The sequence below is a fragment of the Dendronephthya gigantea genome, unplaced genomic scaffold, assembly GCF_004324835.1.
Source record: "Dendronephthya gigantea isolate DGI-Jeju-01 unplaced genomic scaffold, DenGig_1.0 000021F, whole genome shotgun sequence".
In the NCBI taxonomy this organism is placed as follows: Eukaryota; Metazoa; Cnidaria; class Anthozoa; order Malacalcyonacea; family Nephtheidae; genus Dendronephthya; species Dendronephthya gigantea.
The window spans coordinates 751288-773162 of record NW_021163031.1 but is presented as its reverse complement, the minus strand read 5'-3'; the positions used below and the strand labels follow the sequence as shown (position 1 = coordinate 773162).

Below are 21875 nucleotides of genomic sequence, written 5' to 3'. Positions count from 1 at the left end.
AACATACATCATCGTGAGGAATTCCTTTTTATAACTATCTACCAAACAAATATTGTTCCCGCTTTCTCCTAAAGAAAAATATGAACAATTTTAAATATCTATTGTATTCTTAACTGACACAATAAAAGGGGCAACCGTGGTTGGATCCAGGCCCAACCTTCATGTCAAATCCAATACCATGTCAGTGTGCTCGACACATTTGAAAGAAGACGCTGTAATGAAGTTAATGAACCACACTCAAGTTGCTGTGTTGGAGCCAAACGAGTGATAGAAAAATGAAAAGTTGAAATGGAAACTCTTCCAACCTTTTCGTGAACGACAGTTTTACGTCGTCTTGACAGGCCTAATGTTGGTTCGGGTTTTTTGACAACGACAGGAACTTGAAATACACTTCGTTCCGCATCAAATGTCCCATTTGTAACATATTTCATCAGCTTCATTTGCGCAAAACTATCGCTATGCGTGAGCTTCAGGTCCACGGCCCATAACACCTGTTCCATCTAAGAGGAGTTGAAATGCACTTAGATTAGTTAGATATGGGTCAAGTATTGCTATGTGTGAGTATGGGTAAACAAGGGTGGATTAACAGGGGCGGATCTAGGGGTTGTCAGATGAGTCACGCGACTAAGTCAAAAATTACACAAATCCAAGGTCGAAATATTTAAAATTCAGTCAGCGAAAATAGTCATGCGATAAATTAACAGTCCAGTTCAAAGTTATTAAGCTTCATGCAGTTGCTGGTCACTGACTTTTGAGCCCTCGGCAAATGAGTCATAATAGCGGATGCCCGCTTGAATTTTGCCTCATCGACTTCTGATTCTAGGTATTTGATTGGCTTAGAAGGATTTTGACTCATCTTTACGGGGGTCTGACTCATCTGCGCAATTTAAGCGTTTCCGATTGGCTGGTGGAGGGCTAATACTGGTTCCTCATTGGCTTGCCTTATCTTTGCGGGGGTCTGACTCATTCGCCAAATTTAAGCTTTCCGATTGGCTGGTGAAAGAAAAATATTTCTTATTGGTTTGCTTTATTTGACTTAAGGCTGCTTTCCACTTACGCGTTTTTTATACGCACGTACGCGTACGGAAAATTTTAAATGCTTTTAATTTTTTATAAGAGACGCGCGTGCAAATATGTTTGATTTCAAGACGGAATTTTATATATTTCTACGGCCAATCCACTTCCATGTTACATACCGTTTGAAAGCGCACATAATCCACTAATATAAAAGTTCAAAGGATTTCTATGGCCCAGGGTTGAGAAAATTAGGAAATTGTTCTTTGCAGCGCGAATTACAAAATTAGCGATAAAAATGTTGGTACAAAATCTCTTTTTTTGGGCACATTTTACGTTGATTCTTCCTGTTTTGTTACAAGGTATAAAGTTCACACTCCAATTGATATGGTGTTTTTGAATGTCGTGTTGAATGTGGTGCGTACTTCACAGTGGTAGTTGGATCATATACCACAGAAAAATACATGGTTGGTTCACTTGGAATCACCTTAACCCAGCCCTAGACCCCCTTTACTCTGCCAAGATTGCCATTGAACTGATGGAAGAGTAAAGCAGAAACATGGCTGTTCGAATGCATTGCAAACTACGTTGCTTGAACTTGCTTGAACTACGTTGCTTGAACTTGGCCAAAAGGCGATGCGATCGCTCTGTTGGCGGACTTATACTGCATAAGAACGGTAAGAGCCCAAAGATTTTTTATTCAGCTGAAATTTGGCAGTTATACTATTTCATACAGCGAATAGTTTATAAATAAAATACGACTGTATTCTACTATTCCACAATTATTAAGGAAGAACTGATGTTTTTTTACAAAATCCAATTTTGCTGGACCAATTCACGTCTGTTAGATGTATTGTACATGTAGTCTGTTGATTTGCAATGTATATGTGCAGCAAATCAACTGAAGCCAATGCAGTACTGCTTTGTTGATAAGAAACTATGTACATTCCATAATCCATACGTCAGAAGTGAATTGGATTCGACAATGCTTTCAAGTTTTAAAAAATGCTTTTAAGTTTGAAAAAGCAGTAGTGTCATTGATATTTTATAATTCTTATTCTTACAGGACTGTGTAAAAGATCATACAGTTCCACTGCAATTGTTGTGGATACACAATCCGGTTTAGATTATGAGATACCTCAAATAACAGTTGCTGTGTGTCTTCTAAGACTACCAGTGATATCCCGAAAAAAAACTGATCTAGAAAAACTGTATGAAGACCTGCAGGAACAATTAGAATTTGAACACAGTTCCCTGTCAGATTATGAAGTGAATATAAATAACATGGAAAATTTAAGGGAAAGATTAAAAAATGATGAAGATAATGAGTCTTTAAAAAAAGAAGTTGCCACATTAGATGCAGAATACCAGGTATTATGTTCAAAATTTGAAAACCATGTGATTTACAATATCACCAGACCAACCAGCAGGGTTGCAAGAACAATATGAAGGCAAGGAGGCAGGTTTCGTGTAAGGATACTCCTGTAATGATGCACACTAGAGTACTAGCAGTTGCTGTCTGTAAAAGACAAAAGCTACCCTGGCTGCTCCCTGGTCCTAGTCAATTAACATTAGTGAAACAATCAGAATTATTTAGAGTATGTTATTTTAATTTTCTCAGGAACTACAAGAGATAGAGCAAAAGCATATAAAAGATGCTTTTTTAGGGAGTAGGAGAACAGATGCAGACAAAACTGACAATAATCATTCCCCAAACAGACAACTGGAAGTACCATTGTTTCTTTTAATCAAAAGCAAAAATGATAGATTTCAGTTGCCACAAGGTACAGTGAAGCCTGGGGAGACATTGAGACAGGTGAAGAATGTATATTTCTTTGATACAGTACTATTTTTAAACAGTGGCATATTCAGCCTAAAGATTTAGTCATACTATGCAAATTCTAAAATTTTGGCAGGTAGAAACCAATTTTTTCAGTCTCACCAATGAAATGCTAGTGTTTATTTTTTATTATTAAAGGCAGCAGAAAGAATAATAAACAATCATATTCCCAGTGAATTAAATGTACAATTTATGAGTAACGCCCCTTCAGGAGTGTACAGACGAGCTGAGAGAGATGGCTTACCAACAAATACTCCAAAGGTAACTAACAGGATTATACAGAAATTTATTTAGAACTGTTTACCAGAAGAACTAAGACATTAAATTAGGCATTTTTAAATGTTGGCTCACTTCCATTTCTAATAATAAGAAATGTACTGTGCATTGGTGATTACTGAGGCATATTAATAAGTGATGTATGTTGTTACAGGTATTCTTCTATCAAGGCAACCTTCAGGGAACGATTCATAAATACTCTGATGATGATATTTGGACAAACTCAATCTGGACTTCAAAAGAGGAACTTACAAAATACTTACCTAAAAACTATTATCAATCTGTTATGAAATTTCTGTTATAGCCTTACTTTATAGAAATTAATACATTTTAATGTATTGAAGGATGGAGTTAATACTTAATAGTCAATGTTAACACCAGTAACACTACTGTACCTCACCTGGCCTTATAGAGTATTCTTAAAATACAGAGATTTCAAACTAATATCTCTTGCAGTGAAATGAGAGCTTGGATTTCCAACAATCAAAAAATTTACTACAAATATTTACAAACTTTACATTTAAGTTCACTATTTTCCACACAATCATTTATGTTCCACCAATTGTCCTTGTAAGTTCATAACTTTGGTTAATAGATGCTGTTTCAACTTTGGTGCAATTTTGCCAAATGTATTTCCACACCAAAGACACATTACTATACGTTTGAAGTGGAGCCTTTATAGCTAAGTATGACAAGACCCAATAGCTTCGGAATATCAACATGAGTGATATCCTAACATACCAAAGGGTATCTGGGGTTGTGTATGGATAAGTATAACAAGGACATTCTGCAGATATACCCGAAACTGAACGATACATACTGTATATGACGTAAGATGGTGAAATATATCTTACGTCATGTATTCAATGGGTTGATTTTAATTTCTTTATTTCTTCTTTCAAGCGTTCATTTTCAGCGACCAACGCGTCATTTAATGAATACTGTTGTAAAAGTGCTTTCATTTCATTCTGAACGAGAAACATACTAGTTACTAGCCATTGTAAATTATCCGTACTTTCTTTACTGGCCATTTTAAATGAACATAATGTGAAACATCAGATTTAAAACAAACATACTTGTTGGATTTGAAACTGCCGTAACATTTCTACTTGAAGGTTCACTATATCTTGATGGAAGTCAATCCTTCAAAAAACACATTCCAAAATCTTATTTAATTTCTAAAATACAATCATAATGATGCCAAACAGTTGAAATCACCGTTTCTATGCTGTTTCAAAATGTGACTTGCGTCTTATGATCTCAAAAAATGGTACGATGGGGAGATTGGAACATTACCTGAATTCATCCAATGCATCGTCGATAAGGTTTTTCATAAATTGTACTTGATATTCATGAAATCCTGACACTTCCTCTTCGTTGTTTCTTGTTGGCTGAATGAAACCATTTAGAACTAGAAAAAAACAAAGAACGAACGTTGAAGTTTATGCAGTAAAAAACAACGAAAAAAATGATGTCGTTTGAACTGGCTTTTCGGCAAAAACGAGCTAAAATTTAAGCGCGCAGTTAAAATTGGTAATCATTTTCAATTTATCCGTTCTCAGGCTGCCAATACAAAGGCTGATTACGGCTGATATTGGTACGGCGGGCACCTATTTTGGCCGTCCCGGGCTATTCGATGTAGTAGGCAAAAAAAGGACTATAGTATATAGCTAGGGAAATTGATAAGCTTAGCATGACGTTCGACTTTTTCAAAACACGAAAACAAAAAATACATTATTACTAAATTATCTATAAATTCCATGCAGAAGTTAGCCAAGATAAATGAGATGATTAAAAATAATATTTTCGTAACTTTTATAAAACTGAATTTCAGTTGTAGACTTAAGATCGTACAAGACTCACATACACGCGAGGATTTTATCATTCAAAATCGTCTAAACTCAGTTGATTCAATATTTTTTAACGATTATATATGCAAGATTTTAAGATTTGAATTGCAAGATTTGAAAGAATGAATATAATTTACGAGTTCAAGGTATGAAGATGATATATTTCAGACAATGCATCTAAACCGTCACTCGTGAATCGTGATGTTTGTTATCAATGAATACATGCTAATTAAGGAGAGGTTAGGACAATATTCACACGGAACTTGCTTGGCCTAAACAAAGAGCCTTGGACAACTATGGTTAACCGGAACTGTTGTTTTAAATAAATTTTCTATTTTTCTTCATAAAAATAACCACACTTATACAATTGACTTTCCTAGTTTCCTCATATATAACATGACTAGAAAAATTTGAAAAATTATGAACGTTACACAATAAGCACTAAGTTTTACACAATAAAACTAGTTGATCCGCTATTTTGTTTTGTTGATGCACTTAATACACAGCTACCAAAGAATGGATTTCAAATATTTCTCTTTCATTTTGACGGCAAACTATTTATGAATAATGGTTGTAATGTACTTTTTAAAAAAGGAAAAAACAGTGCAGGTTCCTACTACGTCTTTTTATTTATTTCTTATTGCATTCTCACTTCCTGATTTGTTTTACAAGTGGTTTAAAGAGATACATTTTCACCACGATTTTCTTACGAATATTCTAACTTTTGACATCTTCACGAAAACCTTTTTGCAAATACTTGTTAAAAGCTACATAATTCATCGAACTATTCATTTAAATCTCGGTGATAAACTATTGTATTAGGGTTTTCAATATTAGTTCAGATATTCAGTTATATTGGTTACGATATGCTGAAGGTTACGGAATGCTGTCATATAAATACAGGCCAGATACGTGCGGTATAGCGTAGGTATGGTGCAGACTTTAATTCTCATTATTAAATTCTACTATTATATATAGTAATATAATTACTATCATTATGGAACGGTATTTTCTAACGGGTATTGTATATACAGGAATAAATTATCTGATTGAATGATTTCATTTCAAACCTATAGCAGAGAACTTTGAGAAGTATATAAATTACGGTATATTGTGACTAGAGCAGAATATAACGTAATATGGTCAGCTCACTGAATATGGTATCCTAAATGAAGCTACAGTACTTTCATTTATTCAAAAACACCTTTTTGTACTAGCAAGACAGACTACAACACTAATTGCTATATATTGCATCTTAAAGAAGTCATACCTTCAAAAGTATCGTCAAAAACTATACCTTCTCGAGAACCTCTCGATGAACCCATTTCATCAAGTTTGTCTGGACCGCTATCAGTAGCCTGACTGTGATGATGTGAAGTGCTTATTTGACTGATAGTAGACGATGGTTTCCGCTGATTACTACCTGTCATGGAGTGTTTGTCGGCACTGACTTTGCGTGTTAACGTGCCCTTATATCTATCTCTGCCTGTAGTTTCTGCTCCGTGGGAGGTGATAGAATCTCTTTTAGACACTTGTGATGTAGTCATAGGTAGGCCACCCGGTTGCCTGGTAACATGAGGTGTGTCGCCATACGTTGAGGATGCAGTGTGTCCGTTTAAGGTAGGGGTGGGGTCTGATTTCGAAATAGGTGGGTGATAGGACAGACTCGAGCTGTTTATGGGAGAAAATACACCCGACGCTACCGGAATTTAAAGAAAAATGTATTCACAAAAAATTTAAAAAGTAGAGAAATGTGTCGCACTTTTCTTTGGGGGTTGTAAGTAAAAATAAATACTCGTACCAGTAATATGTTCTGGTTTTTTCGTATTCATTTGTTCATAATCATCACTGTTTAACTCCTTCGCAACACCTGCACCCATATCTGATGAAATTACACTGTTAATAATTTCAAGCACGTGACGACTTTAACGTACTGGTTTCAATTATTAAAGATTCTAGATTTTAGCTGAGAGGCTCGCTAAGCTTTATCATTTTAACCTACCCTCTCTTAGTGGTGAGAACATGCCAATTCCCTCGCTGGGTTGTCCCCCATTTTGAACCGGCTCTGTCGCTGCCACTCGTGGTTTACCAGGTATACCTGGGGGTAAAGGAGGTGGGGCATCTCTCTTTGTTGCAGAATCCGAAGAAGATCGACTGGTTAACTTCGCTGCTAAAGTAGCTGATGATGACGAAGTATTGCCCTGGAGGGAGACAACAGATATCAAGTTATCAACTACTTTTACCACAAATGCATGTTGTGGAATAAGTTGGTTAGTCCTCTTTGAATTTCTTCTGTTCTTTAAAGTGCTTAACTCTTAAGAAATAGACATTCAGAAACCAAAACCTTCTAGCATGCACAATGTCTGAGATTGATTCACAAGTGGAAAATAAATTTAATAAAATCCAAACCTTTGGCAATTGAAAGGAAACAGACTGAACAGAAGACTTGTGAGCCACAGTTGAGTTTAGTGGAGTGCTTCCAGATCGTAGATCATACACAAATATTCGCCCTTAATTAACAAGTTAAAAATTTAGTGTAATACGTATTTCAAGACAATCATTTTTGTTTTATAAAGTTACATAAAAGTTGCTTTCAAGAAGTATTATTGCTTAGTGGTAGTTATGAAGAGCGTATCTATATAGAAATAATTTGTGCTTACCACAAGTTGTTCCAACAGCAAACGCAGCACCATCATGCATGAATGAGATTGACGTAAGAGGTGATTCAGCATTCATGTCTTTGATCATCCTGAGAGCATATCAAATAATCTTACTTAATTTTATAAAATACATAATTTAAAAGCATAATTTATGTCTGGTATACAATGCAGTATTGGGGTGATTCTCTGGTCGCACAAGTGACAATGCTATTCTATTTTGTTACATACAAAATACGAAGCCTGAAGAAACAGCAATGTTATGTGTGTGAGTCAGTGTGACCAGAGAATCACCCATTGGCTTGTGCCTTTATTACTTGCCCTGTTGACAGATAAAGTACAAACCCTGGACTATGCCCCCTCCTTTCATGCCCTACAAAATCTCGCTCCAACTCACTTCTTTCCAAGGATATCATAAAACACAATCTTCTTATCCAAACCAACAGAGGCCAGCAACATATCATTCATAGGAGAGAAACTGAGATCCCGTGCAGGGGCTGTGTGATTATCAGGAAAAGACACAGCCATCTTCATTGTATTTGTATCCCAGATATTTAGAGCACCATCATCACTCACAGCACCTAAAAGAGCTTTCTTGAACCGCGAGTACTGGATTGCATGGACTGCCTTGAAGTAAAAGAAAAATGTTGTGGTAAAGAATTATGCTTCTGTAGAAAATGGGCTTAACCTACCTACAACACTTGTTCCTAACCCATTGTATAAATGTCTCATATGCATGCATCATTGAAGTGCAAATTCAACAAATAACTAAATTGAGTAGTCTGAATGCATCAAGAATGGCAGGAGGGGAGGGTAGGAGGGAAAAAATCCACTTGGCCAGAGTGACCTACAGCAGAAATATGTTCAAAGCAATTTGCAGGTGATGCATTGCAAGGAATATTTTGATGAATTACCTGAGTTTGAGGCAAGCGTAAAGGTGTTGAGGTTAGTGTTGTTGAAACACTGTGAACCAAAATATCACCCATGGTATTTCCAGTTACAATATTTGTATCATTCCAGTTGAACTTCACACAGTTTATTGCATCTGAATTATTCTGAATATGAATGGAATAAAATATATATGAAAGACTACAGCATGATGAGTTAAACAGTAGGCATAAAATAAGTAAAAACTTGCCTTAATTTTCTTCTTGATTAATTTGTTTTTAAGATCCCAAACATTTACAACTTTGTTCTTTCCAGCAGTAATTAAAAGCCTTGATGAAGAATTGAATGCCAAACATGTGTCATCTTCCTGTAATTGAACATTAAAATAAATAAAATTTCCTTCCAGAGCCAGTTCTTACAAGATTCACTAAATTACTTACACAACCCTGGAGCTCAATTGATGTTGGTGCTGGTTTATTGAATGCAGTCACCACAACAGAATCTCCCAAAGCTGTGCTGGCTAGAAAATGATCTGCAGACATGTTAAGGCATCAAATACGTGCCAAATCAAACACTGTCCTCAAGATATATATTAGTATAAGTGATGCGCATGCAACAATGAGAGAATAGAAATTGTGAGAACAAGGGCTTTCGTGAAAATGCAAGTGGTGACAATTTGTGGTTGATATGTATTATTCTAAGGAATGATTATTCTAAGGAATTATTCTTTTAGGGGGCTAAGAATGGCTGCAAGACCTAATTTGCTTGGTAAATTTCTGCCACACCATTCCTACCAAATTTTATTACCAATGTCATCAAGCTCCCATGACTGCTATGGAGATTGGTGTCCAAATATTCTTTGTTTCTTGGCAAAATATACACCAAATTTGACATTAAATTAAATTTTAACTACTGAAGCATAAGTCAGAATATGCTAGTAAAATAAGTAATATATATATGGACCAATGTCGAGTAATGACATTGCATTGAAAACCACAACCTTTTCAAGTGATATTTACGGTGAAAAAAATAGCTGATATGATAAAGCTAATAAACAAGTAATTATGTCAACTTCTCAATCTGTCAATTTGATTATAACAAGGATACTATTAGGACTCCACGTAAGCGAGCTAATTGCATTTGTATGAGGTTTAAGCGTATGAAGAGTTTTCAACTCTGGCCATCCCCATATCTTTATATCATCTCCTCCTGAAACAAGTGTTAAACTATCTGCCATACCGATTGCTCAGGTTTCCCCTAATTTCACTTCTATTACATTTTGTTAACCAAACCGTTCATAAATTATTCACTGTAAACAAGTGAAAAAAATAAGAACAACAAGCCGCCATTATTTTTAATTTTAACTTTTAAGAATGTTTCACGCTGACACAGTATCAACGCTGGCTCCAAAACTGAACCTGGTAAACGCGGCAGGGATTTCCTTAATTTTGTTTCGTAATTCGTTTTCAGTTTGCGTCTTTGCGACGATGTAATTTCTTCTTCCCAATGCAGAGAAAGCCGTAAAAACAAAAAACACACGCATAGATGAGGCATCACGATGCTTTACCATCGTATATGCAGACTATGCTGGATGGGTCAATAATACAAGTCAATATATGCGACCTAACCAATGTTAAAAATACAATGTTCCGGTATATTCGCCCTTACTCAGATTGAAATTTGAAAATACCATATTCCGGTATATTCAACCTTACCAAGGTTGAAAATACCATATTCCAGTATATTTCAGTATATTGGATTATATATCATTGTTAGTTTTGTGCACTGATCAAAGTTATTAAATATCTTCAATCTCACCATTCACCAAGGTCGAATAATTCCATATTCCGGTATATACGACCTTACCATTGTCGAACCTTACTAGAGGACTCACCATGGTCGAATATACCATTTTCCAGTATGTCCAGTATATATCGTTTCCGGTCGTTTCATTCGCGCAATGGTAAGAATATTCTCATTCAGGTGATAGATGGAATGTTCCATTCGGCTCGTCAAACATTCATTATTACTACAATATTCGACCATGGTCGGCGAGTATACCATATTTCGGTATGGTATATTCGACCATGGTCGAGTAACCATTTCGAAAAGTCCCAATATTATGTGATATGATATTAATTAATAACCATTGAGAGAGAGATTTAGTGCATATGCATGCATCTTCGCATGGTCTTATCCATAAACAACGTGCACTTAGAAAACGCCTCTAAACTATATAGCCCGACTACCCGAGTCATGTTTTCGGACAATTCAGTTGAAAAATATCGAGAAGAAACTGTACAATGAAACATCTCATTTGGTTCAACCAAAGAGTTTTAGGAAAGGTTCATAGACTACGTATATGCTCTTAAAAATTATTTTATTTTCCATACAATAATGTAAACGCAGTCTACATACTAATAGCTAAAATAACTTTTAAAATATGGCGCACTAAACGCTTCTGTTGTCATCAATTTTCGCACAGTGGTTAAATCATACTTCCTTAACGCTTTGTGTGTGTCTTTATAACTTTCGAAAGGATCATTATAGCAAATTCTTGCTCTTAGAATGTTGGCATTATCAACCACGTTTCTTGCTAAAATATTAGTCTTATAAATATTATAATCTGCTTTATTAAAAAACACCCATTTGTGTTCTGGACTTTGGGCTTGAAAATCTGACCAAATTTTATCCAAAAATGCATGATGTAGCATGAATTCAGGGGATCTACTGCCATATTTATCCCCCATAGTCCCACTGATCCTCCAGTGTATGACGTCATGAATGAAATTACGTATGTAGTCTTCAAACTGTGTAAAATTTGCCGGCTCAAACCGCAAAGCACGATGTATAGTCATGATGCCAGGAAGGATCCCTAGAAAAATCACGTGGATAGCGTCATTGTTTTATAAATTCTGATAAGATCTGAGTTTGCATGGTTGTATTACTTTATCAGTGTAAATTCTAGGAATGGCAGTTCGGACTGTGTTCGTGCATACAAACAACGCATGATGCAAATCTGTTTTCAAAGGCCTGTTAAAACTAAATAATCTAAAATAATGAAAAAGTTGGGCGGGACATTTTACATCATGCAGATAAGTTCCCCATGCAAATGCCAAATTCTCAGAATTATTCTTTGTCTTCCCTTTCTGGCACTGCACGCCGAAAATAGAGTTGAGAATCGAACAGTTTTATTGGGTGAAGATACTTGCAAAGCTTGGTCGTTACGATAAGTGAAGAACTTTCATAAGGTTTTAATAACTTCTTACCATTAAATCTCCTCTTGAGACACGTGCGTCCACCGTTTCCTGTCGCGATTTCCCATAGATCACGTGAAAAAGGACCATTGGTCACACAGCCTGTGACGTTATCACCATTACCGCCCAGACCCCAGGGCTGAGCACTCCAGATATCCAATGTTGAAGTCCTCCACGGCGAAAGATGTGTTAAACTCCAATCCCAATATGGAAGTGTTACACGAGAATCAACCTTAAAATTAAATGGTAAATTATCTTCATAAAATTGATCAATCAGTTTGGTTCTTATTCAAATACTAAAAAAGGCAGGCACGGAAACAAGCAAAATATACCTCCTGCAAAAGTTTCTCAACATTGCGTAACATCAGACGATGCCAAGGAAAGAACTGTTCTTTCGTGTGGATATGACCGGCCAACAAGGGATGATCAAAAATTAGTGATTGATAACGGGATACATAGGGTTCCTTGGTGGTTATAGTTTTGTATGTTTGAATAAATCGCATACGCTCTGGTATTGACATAAATGTGAATTCTTTTCTCACATTGCATTTTGTGTTTCGTATTTTATTCTGAGATGGCGCGGTGTATAATGAAATGTCTAAAAACAAAAGTTGGTTATCATAAATGCATTCCCATTCCCATTATTAGCATTCCCATTCCTTAAACTAAACGCCGTGTTGTTGTTCTCTTGCAATGTATACAAATAATACAATTCTACTCTTGAGAGATGTCAATATGGCAACTACGAAACTTTTATGTTTCGACGTTTTACATTGACGTACATTTTGAACATTCAACAATTTACTGTACACTTTGAACACTCTCAACAATTTACAACTCTTAAAAGTAGAATTGCATTGCAAGGTGCACTAAAAATTGCCCCGTGATGTGACAGGGCTTTTAGGGCAGTTACAACACGGACGATTCTTGCTGCGATTTTCTTTTTTTGTGTGCATGTCCTGCCTAGATGAATGATTGAATTATAGTCGACGGTATAGTGTAATAAATTGGCCTGTTTATATTTGCATAATCTCAAGATTCATAACTTGATCAACTTCTTCACTTCTTCAAATCCATGATCATATATATTTATCACACAAAAACAATCGCTCCTAACGCTAAACCGTGTTTTTGTAGACGGGCTTTTACGATACTAAGTCTATAAGATAGCTACTTCATCATTTAACTGAAATTTGACAACAGCGCTTTTAACAACCTTCCAGATCTTGCTTCAATGATGATGAGTAAGACGTTGCTTCAAAACCAAACAGAATGAAACTAATCCACAATACATTGTAATAAACAATTTTCCAAATCATCACCAATAAATTTCTCAACTAAACCTTTGAATCATTGGATTAACCAATAATTTCTTTCACTTTTGAGTGTTCTTCTCCGTGCATGGTATCATGGCAATATTATTATCGAATCAAAGACTTGCGTGAAGTTTGTCTTGACATATTGTATATTGCTCTTATATTGAAACAAAGACTGTCTAATGTATCCGTTTTCATGTTAATATCACAGAATATTGAATGAGGATATTTTACGACATAATTTTATTACATTTGTGGACCAGAAAATATAAAAACATTGGGTTCATGGAAAGTTAAATAGTATTGAAAGGCGGCAATGCAAAATCGTTCAGGCGATTTTGTGCCTGTAATTATACTGATTCGTTTTTAGTTTTATATTTTGTCCCTTTGGTTGTGTAAACAGGGCGTCAAAACTAAGAACGAGACAAAATCGATTTTGCTGGAACACGCCCGAAAATGACGCTAGTGTAAAGAGCAGAAAACATTGATCTGAATAAACTGAATAACACTTGGATAAGGACTCGACAAAATCTGCTGTTTAAAAAACTGACATTTCCTACAGTAAGCATAAGTAGGATTATTTTGTAAGAGTTGATTAAGGAAATACTTAACAAAGTCCAAATGTCACCTTGGAAACATTCACTGAATATTAATAACACCTGGTCTACATTTTATTAAAATGCAAATTATAAAGATTTAATAATCATCAATTTTTTATCATAAAGCATATGCAATTTTTTATCACAAAGCATTCAATTTGATAGTGATTTTAATTTACCATAAACTTATGTGCATGAGAACATTTTTGACTAGGCTAAATATTTTTGGCTTTCAATTAGGACAAAGCAGATATACTTCCTCTATGTACCATGTAAATTAAAATTTCCAATATTTTAATATTACTTTTTCGGGTAAAATTGTTATTAAGAAAATATTTTTCCCTTTCCAGAAAAAGTGAACGTAAAGAACGTTCTTATACACATCTCCTGTGATCTCCAAAGGCCACAATAGCAAACTAAATCAGTTTAAAGTGAGAACATTCAACATGGCCGTCGTCGGATTCAGATGAGTGATCTCAAATTCACACAAATCCCCCGATCCCAAAACCATTTATTGAAATTTTCGGCTGCATGCATGACACAACCTTCATCAGCAAACTACAACATTTGTATATACATTATACAAGCGCTATACTCACTACAGTCTACACTGTATAAGAATAAATATTAATGAAATAACTAGACTTATTGTTGAGTAAAATCATGAGTACCTACTCAAAATCATGCAGTAGTGTATACCTACTCAAAAACTTTCTCATTTCCTGCGATTCTTATCTTTTTAGTCTATTGTCTTTGACTATTGACATAAATTTCACGCAGGCGATTGTCTCCCCCCCGGCTTATGTGTATCGATAAATTGATTAGCAATACCTAACATTATATACATACTCTGTCTGCAGCTAAATATATCCTGCATGGGAAGAAAGTTTCAGCTGTCAATGATTTCTCACAGTAGTAAACCTGAATGCTTCTTCATAATTCAAACTTGACACCCATGCATCATTTCATGCATACAAAGTTTAATTTTTCTGTCAGTATGAGGACTTTGTCACGTAAATATAAGTATATAACCCACGCACTTATAGTTCCTTTATATTAATTGAACATCCCGTTCATAACTATATAAAAGCTTTAGTGTTCCATGGCAACGAACTACATAAAACGAAAAAATTTATATTCATCCGTGTACATTGTATAAAGACATGCTTTAATAATGGTGTTTATAAGATGACAAACTACAAATTTGTTTAGCAGATAAAAATTATATGACTACCGCTTTCAGTAGGAATGAAAACTCGATTGTAATTAACCACTTTTGCACGAATATGCCAAAAAAATGAATATGGTTCCATATAGTGGTTTTGTTATTTGGGTTTTGTTATTGCTTAGTTCAACTTGGCCACTGGTGGGCAGTACAAAGGCTCATGGAGGTAAGAAATATAAGATTGCATTTTGCTGCATGATCTGATGATCCCCTCAAGGCTCAAGCTAATGGCATTGTATTTTGTAGTGATATATACAGTTACTGTTAGATTGATTGACAACATGAGTATAACGTCGGCCCGGATTCTTCATTAAAAAAAACTTGGCGTTCAACAAAGCCTTCTTAAACATATTATTTTGTATTAATGTTCAATATTTAAACAATATAATCGACAGTAAATGTGCAACAAATGAACCGTTTTAATGAATTAGTTTTTATTCATTGAACCTTGAATTCAAACCTTAATTTTTAATCATCTGCCTTAAATTTCTATTTGCTTATCCAAAATTGTTTTGTCTTGTCCGTGATTATGACACAATTTCATTTAAACAGCTGCCCCGTAATGGCCGTATGAATTAACCCTATATCCACCATGTGTGTGCCAAATATTTTTCAAATGCCAGTAATGGAACAATCGCTGTAACTATTGATCACTATTATATCCAATGAAATAGATGATGCCAAACTGTTACTTCGAACTTCGTTTTATTTTTAACGTTTTATAAACTTAGGCCCCTGCCTCTCTCTAGGTCAATGGCTTGCAAGCTTTGCATGATTATGAAACACAGTTTGAAAATCAATAATAATTTGTAAACGACAATCGTTTACTGTCACAAAATCTCCTGATGAGTTTGACTGGCAATAGAAAAGCTTTTGGAGTGAAAACCTCACTAAACATAGCTAAACACGTTTTTTCATTGTAGGTAGGGCTGGCAAATTTTCCGTGTATCGAGATGTTAGAATACGTAAAGAGTTCACAACAATGTCCTATGGTGAGAGAAAGAGATTCGTCCGAGCTTATAAGTTCGTATCAACTCATCAACCATTCAAACGACGTTTCGAGTATCTAGTTGGATTACACCAAAGACTATTCAAAAAGGTTACAATATGTTTTAACTTCTTTAAGTTTTAAAAATATTGGTCAGCTGGCTTAGTCATCAAGAGAACTAAATCATATTAATGAAGAAGTTGGTTAGATGCATACTACAAGCACATATATACATAATTTTATATTATATAAAGCTATATATATAAGCTATATAAATATATATACGTTATCAGTAAGGTTGTCCATGTCAATATATATGCAATATATAAATATCAACTACGTGACCATTAAACATGGGTTATTTCGTTCACTTTTCTTCTGTTTATTATTAATATCAATATTGTTCACTTAATTGTGGCATTTAAGAATTTTTCAAGACTGATGTCCAACGATTTCCCATAAATTTGACATATGCAGTATAATCACGTGATCGATATTTACGTATTTATGTATATTTACAGGTGACAACCTTAATAATAACGACTGTATATATATTTATATATATTTGTATACTGCTTATACATATATATCCAGCTAGGCGTTCATGAGAAAGTGCGATTATCTCTGCCTCACCATATCTCGCCAAATCTCCCCTGAGGCTTAACGTTTTTAAATCCAATGCTACAGGTACATGTTGAGAAACAATTCTTTCCATGGCACCGTTGGTATTTGTTACAATTTGAAAACCTGTTACGTAGAGTCGACCCTCGAATTACATTACCTTACTGGGACTGGAGCATTCGCAGTCAGAGGCTTTGGGAAACTGGCAGAAAGTCTGTGTGGAATAACTATCCTTGGGGTCTGGGTGGAAATGGCACAGGGATGTTCAGCTGCGTTGACACTGGTCCTTTTAGTAAAAGAACGTGGCGTTTAGCCCCTAAATCTGGAGGGGGGTGCCTTAGAAGAAACTTTATAGGTGGGTACACCCTACACTTTCCCTCTTTGAAGTACTACTGGGAAACAAAGAAATGGAGGCATCTGAACCTTTTCGATATTTACACGTCACAACATTATCCGTTTTAAATTGACACCATCTTAAATGAAATGGATTTCAAGTTTTTCTCTCACTTGCCATGTGCGAAGATGCAAAACATCCCTCTTCAACACATGCATGAAAAATATTTTTTCATTTTGAACACTATATGTGGAAATAAGCCATAACACGAGAACGAGGCTCAGGGGCCAAGACCGCGAGCCTCGTTTTAGCGTTAGTTATGGCTTATTTCCATACTCTTGGGTCACAGGCGCTTGTAGCTTCTTGACAATCTTGTGTTTGAATTGCCAAGAATCGCTAGAAGCCAGCATGTACATGATGTGGCTATTCATATTGTGGCTATTACCCGAAGAACAGTTTAGGACTGTGCTGGCTGTTTCACATAAATGATGTCATTTTTTATACACTTATAAACTTTTCTTTATAGGTCGAATGCCAAGTGTAGTTACTGTTCACCGCACACTTCGTTATACAGCAAAGCAGTTCAAAATATTCGAAGACCAAATCCGAGAGTTTTACCACAACGAGCTTCACTGCTGTATTCAAGGCACCATGGAACTACCCAGCGCTAGCAACACGCCGGAGTTCCTTCTTCATCACACATTCATGGATAAACTATGGTATGACTGGCAGAGTAAAGGCCCTGGATACAAATTCAAAATTGAAGATAACCTGGCTTCAAGACTTAGAGGCTCCCACTACCAAGTTGGACAATTTATGGATCCAAGCCACCTCGGGTACTCTGACACTTCCGTTTACTATAAAGACCCTCTCCCCGGATATAAACGTCTCCACGCTGCATTAGGACTATTAGACCTAAAAGCCCTGAAAATGCTGGATTCCTACGATTGGAATTCGAAGTCAACATGTTGTCCAAAAGAAAATAACGATGTGGAAAGGAAGGGTAGAGAAATTGACAAAAGTCTAACGGATATTCCGCTTGAAGTCGCATTGGATTATGGAGGTTGAACTGAAAATTACTGAAACGGTTTAAACAATCAAAAAGATGATGGACAAAGATGTTCGGCTGCAGCATAGTTTGGCAAACGAAAGTGCACCGTATACATCTTTGAAATCCTTTTTTAGTCGATAATTGTAGCAAATATAGAATAGAAGTTATTCCGAATTCCGAAAGTGCATAATAAAACTTATCAAACTTCAATTAGCCTGATCAAATTTGATTATAAAATAACATGTATACTGTAAGTGTATTTGCCGTTTTCACACTAGAGACGTACAATGCGTCTTCAATATTTTTGACTGGTTATTCGTCTTCAGTATAAAGACGGACAACAGACGCATAATACGTCGGGACCACTGGTCGGGACGGTTATAATGTTCAGTTTTTCGTCTTATAGAGACGCATTAAAAAACGGTAGTTCGTCTAGACGGATATTGCGTCTGTTGTCCGTCTTTATATAATTATATTAGTCGTAAATTCAATAAATTAACGCCATCCAAACACGGAATGACGGAAATTTAATTCGCTTTTTGAGATCAAACTTGGAACACTACCTTGTTTACTTTGTTGTTGTTATTTTATAAAACAATTACTCAATGGTCTCCCGAGTTTGGATGGCCTGACCACCACTTGCGTGCGCGCTTTTCTCTCGCAACATTCTCGTTAATCATTAATCATCAGCAGTTATGCATTATACGGAAATCATATACAGAGAAGTGGTACTACCTATTATTTACTAACTGTGGTACAGTGGTAGTACTATGGTATTGACTCAAAGCATCACGAAAAGCAAAAATCCTATTATTCAATTTAGCCTCTTTGCCTAATTCAATACTTTAGAGTTCGAGCGATTCTATAGAAAAACATTTTTAAACCCTCCTATATTCCATAATCATTGGTACTCAAGAATATGCGAGGCTCTTCAAAAGGCCGTATTTTATGCTGAAATACTGTGGTCGATAAGATACAATTCTTTGGAAAAGTAAATGCATCGATTTTTTGCTAAATTCTAATTGAACAGGCAACCAATAAGCACAAAAGATTCACAAACCTTTCATAAAGTAGGGTGCAAAGTGCAAAAGAGTTTATGTAACCTCGGGCTCGGGTAAATCGACGTCAGGTTCAGAGACCACTCGGCAATTGGAACTTGGAAGCGATCATTCAATGAAATCAAATGCATTATAACTTATGTAAGCAACTTTTTAATTCCGGAGCTTACCTCATTAAATTTTGCGTCATATAATTTTGTTTGGAATTACCCTAGGTACACTAGAATGATCTCGTGATTTTGTTGGCATCTCGTGAGACACAGCGATACGGAGAAACAAAGCAACACTTCCAGGTCACAAATGCATTTCCGCTATTATTTCGAAACGACCACAAAGTGAATATTTAAGATCGTGTTTGTATCTTTACGAAAATAATGACAGGGGACGTGTCCAGTTCACTTCGGAGATGAACGGAAAAGAAATTCTGTTTAAAATTTTAATCGTAGGTGATGCAGAGGTGGGAAAAACGTCGCTCGTGAGACGATACATTAATTCTTCATACGATAAAAACTACAAGGCTACACTTGGAGGTAAGTTTTGTTATCTTAATACCTTAGATAGTTCGTTTATACATTGAATATCATCGTTCTTTATTGTGTGTTTTTGATAGTGGACTTTGCTTTGAAAGTTATCCCATGGTCAGAAACACAAACAGTTCGTTTACAGGTATAGCTGCAGCTTTTATATTCGTAGTATTTAAATATCTATATATAGGAGCTGTGTGCGTCACGCAAATCATGAGAGACATACACAAGCATGAACGTTCATTCTAAATTATCTTTTATATCCTTTTTTATATAAAATGCAATGACAAATCATGAAGTTGTGGGATATAGCAGGTAGGATTTATTTTAGAAAATTCTATTAAATTAAATCAGCTACCATATGTAATCTGGTAAAACAGATTCCAGCTAGTGTATCTACCAAGGCTGTGAAAGGAAGGGCAGCCCAGGGCCTAGGAACACAGAAATCTCTTGCAAGTAATTGGTGTGCATGCCTTTGTTGATTACAAGAGACCAGGATCCCAAAGTCCCAGGGTTCTCACGTACCAGTCTTATCTAAATAACACTTTCTTCATCCCAAAACTGTTTCCAAAGACATAATTACAACAAAGTCCCTGATATAGTGGGGAAGTCTGCATATTATTAGCAAGGATTGCTAATTCCGACATGCGTTATGCCCAGATAAAATCCAGATATTATAGAATTTAAAGTTTGACTTGATTTATCAGTTTTGTTTTTGACATTATACCAATATGTTATGTGTTATTGCCTGATTGATTTTTTACAGTAAACGAAGTTAATTAATAAAATAAAAATGTGACCCGTGATAAACTGATGAAAATAGGATAAAAAGAATGAAAAATTGATGCTGTATATTTGTTTAGTTTATATGCACATGTGATTTTATATTTAGGCCAAGAACGATTTACCTCAATGACACGAGTTTACTACAGAAGAGCATCAGCATGTTTGGTAATGTTCGATGTTGCTCAACCAAATTCATTTTACAATGCAGCTAAATGGAAAAAAGATTTAGATGCAAAGTGCTTTAATGCTAGTGGAGAAAATATTCCTTGTGTTTTAGTTGCAAATAAAGTAAGTATTTAATCATATGTTATAATAGCCAATAAAAGAAATTTATTCTATCTTTTTACTGGATGGCTCTTTTTCACAGATTGATTTACCAATGAAAGTTACAAAAGAAGAAATCAATAACATGTGCAAGCAGCATTCATTTTTAGGATGGACAGAAATGTCAGTTAAAGAAGATAAACATGTGGCAGAAACAATGGAGTAAGCAAAACAGATTAACTATACCTTAGATACAATCCAACAATATAACCAAGGAGCAGCTTGACAGCATCCTAATAGGGCTAATATAGTGTCATTTTTAGGCAATTAATATTCCACATTTGTTATGTATGCATGTCCATGATGATAAATTAATTGAAGCCATCTTGAAATGTATAAGAATTCTGAAGTACTTGGTGTAATACCCTCTTTTCACATGAAACTGCAATGAAAAATGAAAAAACAATGAAACAAGCACATTTAATAACCAATGTATATCCCATGATTCATGCTTTTTCAGTGACTGCAACTATAAATATACCAACTCTACCTTTCAGGAAAAGGATATACCTTAAGGTTACAATTTACTGTTTTAATTTGCAGGTTTTTAGTAACAGAGCTAATGTCACCATCCACGTTGATGAGAACAGAAAGTACTGGTTACGTTGGTCCACCAGAACCCCCACTAGTTAATAGCAAAAGATCATGTTGTGGCAGTTAGCACATATTATTGTATGTAATTTTAGTTTAGTAATAGGTTTTAATAATGGTTTTTGCTGTTGATAGGTTCACATATTAACTATAATTTTGTTCATCTATTTATGGTTAGAATGCATCCCCAAATGAAATGCAATTTTTTCTTTCATATGCAGGGTTGCCAGATTACAGTGAAAAAAGAAGCCAAACATCATTCTAGCCAGCCCTTTGATTTCTTTGTTTGAGAGTTGAGACAAAGAAAACAATCATTATGGTAAATAATATTTGGCTAATTTATTCAGTAACCTGGCAACCCTGATTATATGCACCAAGTTTAGGTAGTACACGGAAAACTTGGGCACAAGGTTGGTTTACACTATTTTACAATCTTGTTCCACAACCCCATATGTGACTTTTTCTGGCAAGAAAACAAAGGCTCTGCGATAATCCAAACCGTAAAGCCAGAAATCCTGGCTGTTAGAGTTTTGTGCCATGCGCATGTTTGCTTTTTACTCAGCATTAAGACTTAATTAACTTTGGTTCTCAACCGCCATGTTTCCAATATTTGAACCCACCCTGTTATTCATCTTAAATTATCATCCTCTAAATTAAGAATGACCTTATTATATTC

General features: G+C 35.4%; 5 protein-coding genes across 7 annotated transcripts; 3 read left to right on the top strand and 2 right to left on the bottom strand.

Annotated features, from left to right (window-relative positions):
* The first annotated feature begins 1581 nt into the window (after window positions 1-1581).
* LOC114521860 (39S ribosomal protein L46, mitochondrial-like) lies at window positions 1582-3435 on the top strand. Its single transcript, XM_028542427.1, has 5 exons — window positions 1582-1691; window positions 2081-2385; window positions 2636-2830; window positions 2993-3115; window positions 3285-3435. The coding sequence occupies exons 1-5, from the start codon at window positions 1586-1588 to the stop codon at window positions 3432-3434; spliced, it is 879 nt and encodes a 292-aa protein (XP_028398228.1). The 5' UTR covers window positions 1582-1585; the 3' UTR covers window position 3435.
* Window positions 3436-3682: 247 nt separating this feature from the next.
* On the bottom strand, window positions 3683-9876 carry LOC114521859 (protein NEDD1-like). 2 transcript variants are annotated; one of them, XM_028542425.1, is made up of 13 exons: window positions 9633-9876; window positions 8966-9057; window positions 8776-8892; window positions 8552-8692; window positions 8035-8264; window positions 7641-7729; window positions 7390-7490; window positions 6983-7181; window positions 6782-6862; window positions 6251-6679; window positions 4427-4541; window positions 4207-4273; window positions 3683-4098 (listed from the first exon to the last, which is right to left on the bottom strand). In XM_028542425.1, exons 1-13 carry the CDS (start codon window positions 9760-9762, stop codon window positions 3994-3996), a joined length of 1896 nt encoding a protein of 631 aa, XP_028398226.1. In that variant the 5' UTR covers window positions 9763-9876; the 3' UTR covers window positions 3683-3993. The 2 variants fall into 2 exon arrangements, with proteins under 2 accessions (XP_028398226.1, XP_028398227.1); XM_028542426.1 differs by having other exon boundaries at window positions 6278-6679.
* Window positions 9877-10937: 1061 nt separating this feature from the next.
* LOC114521715 (tyrosinase-like) lies at window positions 10938-21017 on the bottom strand. 2 transcript variants are annotated; one of them, XM_028542238.1, is made up of 5 exons: window positions 20795-21017; window positions 20407-20492; window positions 12115-12380; window positions 11795-12014; window positions 10938-11400 (listed from the first exon to the last, which is right to left on the bottom strand). In XM_028542238.1, exons 3-5 carry the CDS (start codon window positions 12301-12303, stop codon window positions 10943-10945), a joined length of 867 nt encoding a protein of 288 aa, XP_028398039.1. In that variant the 5' UTR covers window positions 12304-12380; window positions 20407-20492; window positions 20795-21017; the 3' UTR covers window positions 10938-10942. The 2 variants fall into 2 exon arrangements, with proteins under 2 accessions (XP_028398039.1, XP_028398038.1); XM_028542237.1 differs by lacking the exons at window positions 20407-20492; window positions 20795-21017 and adding an exon at window positions 12999-13812.
* LOC114521714 (tyrosinase-like) lies at window positions 14072-18126 on the top strand. Its single transcript, XM_028542235.1, has 4 exons — window positions 14072-15088; window positions 15846-16021; window positions 16598-16886; window positions 17392-18126. Exons 1-4 carry the CDS (start codon window positions 14995-14997, stop codon window positions 17931-17933), a joined length of 1101 nt encoding a protein of 366 aa, XP_028398036.1. The 5' UTR covers window positions 14072-14994; the 3' UTR covers window positions 17934-18126.
* On the top strand, window positions 18658-21822 carry LOC114521716 (ras-related protein Rab-7L1-like). Its single transcript, XM_028542239.1, has 7 exons — window positions 18658-19115; window positions 19190-19504; window positions 19585-19640; window positions 19798-19813; window positions 20391-20572; window positions 20652-20770; window positions 21152-21822. The coding sequence occupies exons 2-7, from the start codon at window positions 19381-19383 to the stop codon at window positions 21267-21269; spliced, it is 615 nt and encodes a 204-aa protein (XP_028398040.1). The 5' UTR covers window positions 18658-19115; window positions 19190-19380; the 3' UTR covers window positions 21270-21822.
* Window positions 21823-21875: the final 53 nt, after the last annotated feature.

Coding starts and splice junctions, on each gene's coding strand:
- LOC114521859 (XM_028542425.1), bottom strand. CDS start 9,762: ATGGCAGATAGTTTAACACTTGTTTCAGGAGGAGATGATATAAAGATA. Junction 6,680..6,781: donor AAAACCAGAACATATTACTG/GTACGAGTATTT, acceptor AAATTCCGGTAG/CGTCGGGTGTATTTTCTCCC. Junction 4,542..6,250: donor TTTTGACGATACTTTTGAAG/GTATGACTTCTT, acceptor GTTTTTTTCTAG/TTCTAAATGGTTTCATTCAG.
- LOC114521716 (XM_028542239.1), top strand. CDS start 19,381: ATGAACGGAAAAGAAATTCTGTTTAAAATTTTAATCGTAGGTGATGCA. Junction 19,505..19,584: donor CTACAAGGCTACACTTGGAG/GTAAGTTTTGTT, acceptor TGTTTTTGATAG/TGGACTTTGCTTTGAAAGTT. Junction 20,771..21,151: donor CATGTGGCAGAAACAATGGA/GTAAGCAAAACA, acceptor TTTAATTTGCAG/GTTTTTAGTAACAGAGCTAA.
- LOC114521860 (XM_028542427.1), top strand. CDS start 1,586: ATGCATTGCAAACTACGTTGCTTGAACTTGCTTGAACTACGTTGCTTG. Junction 1,692..2,080: donor ACTTATACTGCATAAGAACG/GTAAGAGCCCAA, acceptor TTATTCTTACAG/GACTGTGTAAAAGATCATAC. Junction 2,831..2,992: donor CTGGGGAGACATTGAGACAG/GTGAAGAATGTA, acceptor TTATTATTAAAG/GCAGCAGAAAGAATAATAAA.
- LOC114521715 (XM_028542237.1), bottom strand. CDS start 13,101: ATGATTTGGAAAATTGTTTATTACAATGTATTGTGGATTAGTTTCATT. Junction 12,015..12,114: donor TTGAGAAACTTTTGCAGGAG/GTATATTTTGCT, acceptor TTTAATTTTAAG/GTTGATTCTCGTGTAACACT. Junction 11,401..11,794: donor TCTCAAGAGGAGATTTAATG/GTAAGAAGTTAT, acceptor TGATTTTTCTAG/GGATCCTTCCTGGCATCATG.
- LOC114521714 (XM_028542235.1), top strand. CDS start 14,995: ATGAATATGGTTCCATATAGTGGTTTTGTTATTTGGGTTTTGTTATTG. Junction 15,089..15,845: donor CAGTACAAAGGCTCATGGAG/GTAAGAAATATA, acceptor TTTTCATTGTAG/GTAGGGCTGGCAAATTTTCC. Junction 16,887..17,391: donor CCTTAGAAGAAACTTTATAG/GTGGGTACACCC, acceptor TTTTCTTTATAG/GTCGAATGCCAAGTGTAGTT.